The following is a 6,057-nucleotide window of genomic DNA, read 5'->3' as shown; positions in this document are numbered from 1 at the left end:
TCACACATCCAGGTGAAGGGTCACACAGCCAGGTGAAGGGTGGTTGACATTCAGGTGAAGGGTCACACATCCAGGTGATGGGTCACACATCCAGGTGAAGGGTCACACAGCCAGGTGAAGGGTGGTTGGCATTCAGGTGAAGGGTCACACATCCAGGTGAAGGGTCACACAGCCAGGTGAAGGGTCACACATTCAGGTGAAGGGTCACACATCCAGGTGAAGGGTCACACAGCCAGGTGAAGGGTGGTTGACATCCAGGTGAAGGGTCACACATCCAGGTGAAGGGTCACACAGCCAGGTGAAGGGTGGTTGACATTCAGGTGAAGGGTCACACATCCAGGTGAAGGGTCACACAGCCAGGTGAAGGGTCACACAGCCAGGTGAAGGGTCACACATTCAGGTGAAGGGTCACACATCCAGGTGAAGGGTCACACAGCCAGGTGAAGGGTGGTTGACATTCAGGTGAAGGGTCACACATCCAAGTGAAGGGTCACACAGCCAGGTGAAGGGTGGTTGACATTCAGGTGAAGGGTCACACATCCAGGTGAAGGGTCACACAGCCAGGTGAAGGGTGGTTGGCATTCAGGTGAAGGGTCACACATTCAGGTGAAGGGTCACACATCCAGGTGAAGGGTGGTTGACATTCAGGTGAAGGGTCACAGATCCAGGTGAAGGGTCACACATCCAGGTGAAGGGTCACACAGCCAGGTGAAGGGTGGTTGGCATTCAGGTGAAGGGTCACACAGCCAGGTGAAGGGTGGTTGACATTCAGGTGAAGGGTCACACATCCAGGTGAAGGGTCACACAGCCAGGTGAAGGGTGGTTGGCATTCAGGTGAGTGGTCTCTTGGTGATGTCCTGCTCTGTCAGGTAGTAGTTGAGGTATCCTCCCAGAGCGCTCACTGACACGCCTGTTATGTGACTGGAACAGCCATCTGGAGGGAGGAGGGGAGATGGAACAGTAAAACATTATTGGAGCTGGGTTCTGTTTTTCTGAGTGTGTTTTTCTGGGCTTTCTGTGTGTGTGCGTGCATACGTGTGTGTGTGTGTGTGTGTGTGCGTGCGTACATGTGCGCGTGCTGTTTCTCTGTGTGTGTGTGCGCACGCGCGTGCTGTTTCTCTTTTTCTCTGTGTGTGTGTGTGTGTGTGTGTGTGTGTGTTTCTGTGTGTATGTGTGTGTGTGTGTGCGCATGCGCGTGCTGTTTCTCTTTTCTCTGTGTGTGTGTGTGTGTGTGTGTGTTTCTGTGCGTGCTGGTTCTCTGTGTGTGTCTGTATGTGTGCATTTTGGCCATGAATAACACCAGGGATATTCTTGACACACACCCTTCAACATTCTCTCTCTCCTCTTCACTCTTCTGTGGGGCTGTGTAAAACATCCCACTTCCTGATCCTGCAGCCTCAGAATGTGCTGCAGCCAATCAACTTTGAGAAAGTCAGAGAAACCAGCCAATCCACACAGCAGTACTGTGGAGAGGGAGGAAGTTATAGAAAGTAAAATCATGGTCTCGTTTTAAACAAACTACAACTTATAAAGGTTTTACATGTTATGTTTCTCTAAACACTGACTGTCATACTGCTTCATAGACACTCTAGTCTACTTGGAGTACACAGATAGGCCCTGCTCTAATGTAGTGCACTATATAGGGAATTGGGTGCCATAGATCTCTGGTCTAATATAGTGCACTATATAGGGAATTGGGTGCCATAGATCTCTGGTCTAAAGTAGTGAACTATATAGGGAATTGGGTGCCATAGATCTCTGGTCTAAAGTAGTGAACTATATAGGGAATTGGGTGCCATAGAGCTCTGGTCTAAAGTAGTGAACTATATAGGGAATTGGGTGCCATAGATCTCTGGTCTAAAGTAGTGAACTATATAGGGAATTGGGTGCCATAGATCTCTGGTCTAAAGTAGTGAACTATATAGGGAATTGGGTGCCATAGAGCTCTGGTCTAAAGTAGTGAACTATATAGGGAATTGGGTGCCATAGAGCTCTGGTCTAAAGTAGTGAACTATATAGGGAATTGGGTGCCATAGATCTCTGGTCTAAAGTAGTGAACTATATAGGGAATTGGGTGCCATAGATCTCTGGTCTAAAGTAGTGAACTATATAGGGAATTGGGTGCCATAGATCTCTGGTCTAATATAGTGCACTATATAGGGAATTGGGTGCCATAGAGCTCTGGTCTAATATAGTGCACTATATAGGGAATTGGGTGCCATAGAGCTCTGGTCTAAAGTAGTGCACTATATAGGGAATAGTGTGTAATTTGGGACTGACTGTTTTCGATGAAGATGTCCTGGGTCTCCCCGGTGAAGTTATTCTGTATGATGTCCATGTTTCCCTTCAGCATGTTGGAGCAGAATATCCCCTGGTACTGTCTCTCTGTTAGGTTAGCACGCGACGTACGCATGTCCCCCTTCAACATGGCAGAACAACCTCTCTGGAGGAGGGGGGCAGGGAGGGAGGAGGGAGGGAGAGAGGGAGGGAGAGAGAGAGGGGGTTAGGAGGGAGGGGGTTAGGGAGGGAGAGAGGGAGGCAGGGAGGGAGGAAGAGAGAGGGAGGAGGGAGGAGGGGGTTAGGAAGGGAGAGATGGGGAGAGATGGGGAGGTAAATTGGGGAAGACAGGAGTGGAGCATAGAAAGTTAGGTGTGTGTGTGTGTGTGTGTGTGTGTATGTATGTGTGTGTGTATGTGTGTATGTGTGTGTATGTGTGTGTGTGTGTGTGTGTGTGTGTGTGTGTGTATGTGTGTGTGTATGTGTGTGTGTGTGTGTGTGTGTGTGTGTGCGTCTGTGCGTGCGTGCGTGCGTGTGTGTGTGTTCTCACATTGGCTCCCAGCATGAAGTAGAGCAGCTGGTGAGAGAGGGAGTAGTTAGGACATCCAAACCTCGTCATTGTGTCACGACATGACTTGGTCACGATGCAAGGAGTCCCGTTGTTCTTCCTGACAAACCATCACATACAACATGCACAGGCACAAGACACACAAGCACGTACACAAATATACAGGCAGAAAAATGTATTAGCAACCTGGCCAACGGAAGCTGTAGGCCTTCTGGGTTTTATTGTTGTTTATTTATTGTTTATTGTTGTATGTTGTCTACCTCACTTGCTTTGGCAATGTTAACACATGTTTCCCATGCCAATAAAGCCCTTGAATTGAATTGAATTGAATTTATTACCCTCCTACTGCCACACTGAAATACATGAGATTTAGTGAGGCATCGCCCTGTGCCGCTCAAGAAGCGCGGTGTGTGTGTGTGTGTGTGTGTGTGTGTGTGTGTGTGTGTGTGTGTGTGTGTGTGTGTGTGTGTGTGTGTGTGTGTGTGTGTGTGCGTGTGTGTGTGTGTGTGTACCATGTTCCCAGTAGCAGGGTCATACACTTGTCGCTCTGCGTCTCATCGTAACACTCCATGGTTCGACCGGAGGAGTAGGCCAGAGAGGGATCTGTGGTGCTCCACTCATGAGGTACTGACCAGAAGGTCCAGCTCAACAGAGGCTCAAACTCTGAGAGAGAGAAAGAGAGAGATGAGAGAGAGAGATGAAAGTGATGAGAGAGAGAGATGAGAGAGAGAGATGAGAGAAAGAGAGAGAGAGAGAAAGAAAGAGAGAGAGAGAGAGAGAGAGAGAGAGAGAGATGAGAGAGAGAAAGAGAGAGAGAGAGATGAGAGGGATGAGAGAGAGAGAAAGAGAGAGAGAGAGCATGAGAGAGGAAGAGAGAGGGATGAGAGAGAGAGGGAAATGTAGAGAGGGGGAGAGAGAGAGAGGGAAAGGTGGAGAGGGGGAGAGAGTGAGGATAGGGAGGGAAAGAGAGAGAGGGGGAGAGAGAGCAAGAGAGAGGGATGAGAGAGAGAAAGAGAGACAGAGAGAGAGACGGAGAGAGAGAGAGAGAGATAGGGGGATGATAGAGAGAGAGAGAAAGAGAGAGAGCATGAGAGAGGAAGAGAGGGGGATGAGAGAGAGAGGGAAAGGTAGAGAGGGGGAGAGAGAGGGAAAGGTAGAGAGGGGGAGAGAGAGATAGAGGGAGGGAAAGAGAGACAGAGAGAGAGACAGAGAGAGAGAGGTGTAGTAGTATTTACCTCTGTAGTATTTGGGGTCAGTCTTCTCCAGCTCGGTGACAGCCTTAGCCAGGCTCTGGTCCAACCTCCTGACCAGGGTTACCGTAGCGGTGCGCTGAGACCAGCTCAGAGGGTCAGTGTGGGGCCACGCTCTCACTGCTTCCTTCAACTCCGCTGGGGCCCGGAGAACAAGGACATGGAAAGAGATGTTTTGAAAAGACATCTGTAATTAATAAGTGACTGAAGTCATCTTTGGCTCTCCTATCTACAATGTTGACACACCCACAAGAACACAATAACAAACTTTGATCAACCATAAAGGTTTGTATTTCATATCGACAAAAATATTCACATCACATACTGTTTTCTTTCAAATCAACATGACACTGATGCCACATAGCCAATCAGACAGCCTGAAGAACTGTGCCGTGTTATGCGGGACACCGCAATAGCGGGAACGGGAAGCATTTGGTGCATGCTGACTTGCTGAGCCAGCAATAGTCTAACAAAACAACCACATACATAGACTACAATTTAATGTCCAGACATGTATCAAAAATAATCCACGTTTCCTGGAGATACAGTATATTTACTCGGATATTTGGGTAGTCTATGTGCGCACTTGTATTCCGTTGGACCTGACGAAGATCCTTGTGGATCGAAACGTCCTCATTAAAGGTGCTAATTAGGAGGATAATGATACACTGTATCAGATACAGTGTATGCTACAGTGTGCAGACCTTTCTGTTATTGTTTCCCCCCCCCCCACTCCATATAGAATGATACTAACGGCAGTGATAATAATGACGCTAGTATACTACTCACCCTGCAGGATGATGTACCCGACCACTCCGTCTAGGTTGATGTTACGGTGCTCTTGCTCCAGGAACGATGCGCTTTTGGCGAGACTGGCTAGAATCACATCAATGACCTCCTCCTGCGCCGCATTGGTGGCGGAGAAAACAAGGACAAAAAACACCTCTACCACAAACCTAGCCATGTTCTGATATAAGGCTACTAAAAGTCTAGCAATAGCCGCCCTAGGCTAAACCCCAAACGGTTGACGCTGCGCATATACCTGATTTGCAAGAGTGATGTGCTTGTTTGGCGAAAACGAGCTGTCACGTGGCTCGATCGATTGAGAAGCTGGGAATTCAGTTTTATTAAATTAGGCTAATGCAATGTGTGCTAGTTGCATTTCGTCCATATCGAAATGGTTTTATTCAAGGAATTTGATTCAATGCTTTGTAACTTCCTGGAGTAGCCAGAGCACATTCTAATCTGCCTGTGATGGAATTGGCAAATATAAAGTTATTATTGAGGGGGTACAGAAAGTGTGAGGGGGGGGGGGGGGGGGGGAGAGGGTGTCAAGGATGAGTCTTTTGGTAGACACTCATCAGACGTGTTTAATTAAATTAATGTTTCTATAAATGTCGTACATTTGCTGACAGAGATGAGGGGTGCAGGCATTCATAGTGTAAACCAAGACAGTTATTTTGTCCAATTTATAGCCTTGCCTACAGCGAAAACCAGATAAGGGAAATGAGTAGATCATGTCTGTGGTTTATGGCTACATGTAGTTACATAGTACCGGTAGTTTAATAGAATCTCTATAGTTACAGTCATATAGTTACATAGTACCTGTAGTTTAATAGAGTCTCTATAGTACCTGTAGTTTAATAGAATCTCTATAGTACCTGTAGTTTAATAGAGTCTCTGTAGTACCGGTAGTTTAATAGAGTCTCTGTAGTACCTGTAGTTTAATAGAGTCTCTATAGTACCTGTAGTTTAATAGAGTCTCTATAGTACCTGTAGTTTAATAGAGTCTCTGTAGTACCGGTAGTTTAATAGAGTCTCTATAGTACCTGTAGTTTAATAGAGTCTCTATAGTACCTGTAGTTTAATAGAGTCTCTGTAGTACCGGTAGTTTAATAGAATCTCTATAGTACCGGTAGTTTAATAGAGTCTCTGTAGTACCTGTAGTTTAATAGAGTCTCT

General features: G+C 46.9%; 1 protein-coding gene across 1 annotated transcript; it reads right to left on the bottom strand.

Moving 5' to 3' along the window:
• Positions 1–585: 585 nt before the first annotated feature.
• Positions 586–5,194, bottom strand: LOC118938374 (UPF0764 protein C16orf89 homolog). Its single transcript, XM_036942099.1, has 7 exons — positions 4,885–5,194; positions 4,081–4,233; positions 3,358–3,508; positions 2,828–2,945; positions 2,281–2,443; positions 1,323–1,463; positions 586–934 (listed from the first exon to the last, which is right to left on the bottom strand). The coding sequence occupies exons 1-7, from the start codon at positions 5,057–5,059 to the stop codon at positions 831–833; spliced, it is 1,005 nt and encodes a 334-aa protein (XP_036797994.1). The 5' UTR covers positions 5,060–5,194; the 3' UTR covers positions 586–830.
• Between the last annotated feature and the right edge of the window lie 863 nt (positions 5,195–6,057).

Source organism: Oncorhynchus mykiss, chromosome 13 (assembly GCF_013265735.2).
Source record: "Oncorhynchus mykiss isolate Arlee chromosome 13, USDA_OmykA_1.1, whole genome shotgun sequence".
NCBI lineage: Eukaryota > Metazoa > Chordata > Actinopteri > Salmoniformes > Salmonidae > Oncorhynchus > Oncorhynchus mykiss.
The sequence above is the reverse complement of the archived record's forward strand: the minus strand, read 5'-3'. Positions and strand labels throughout refer to the sequence as shown.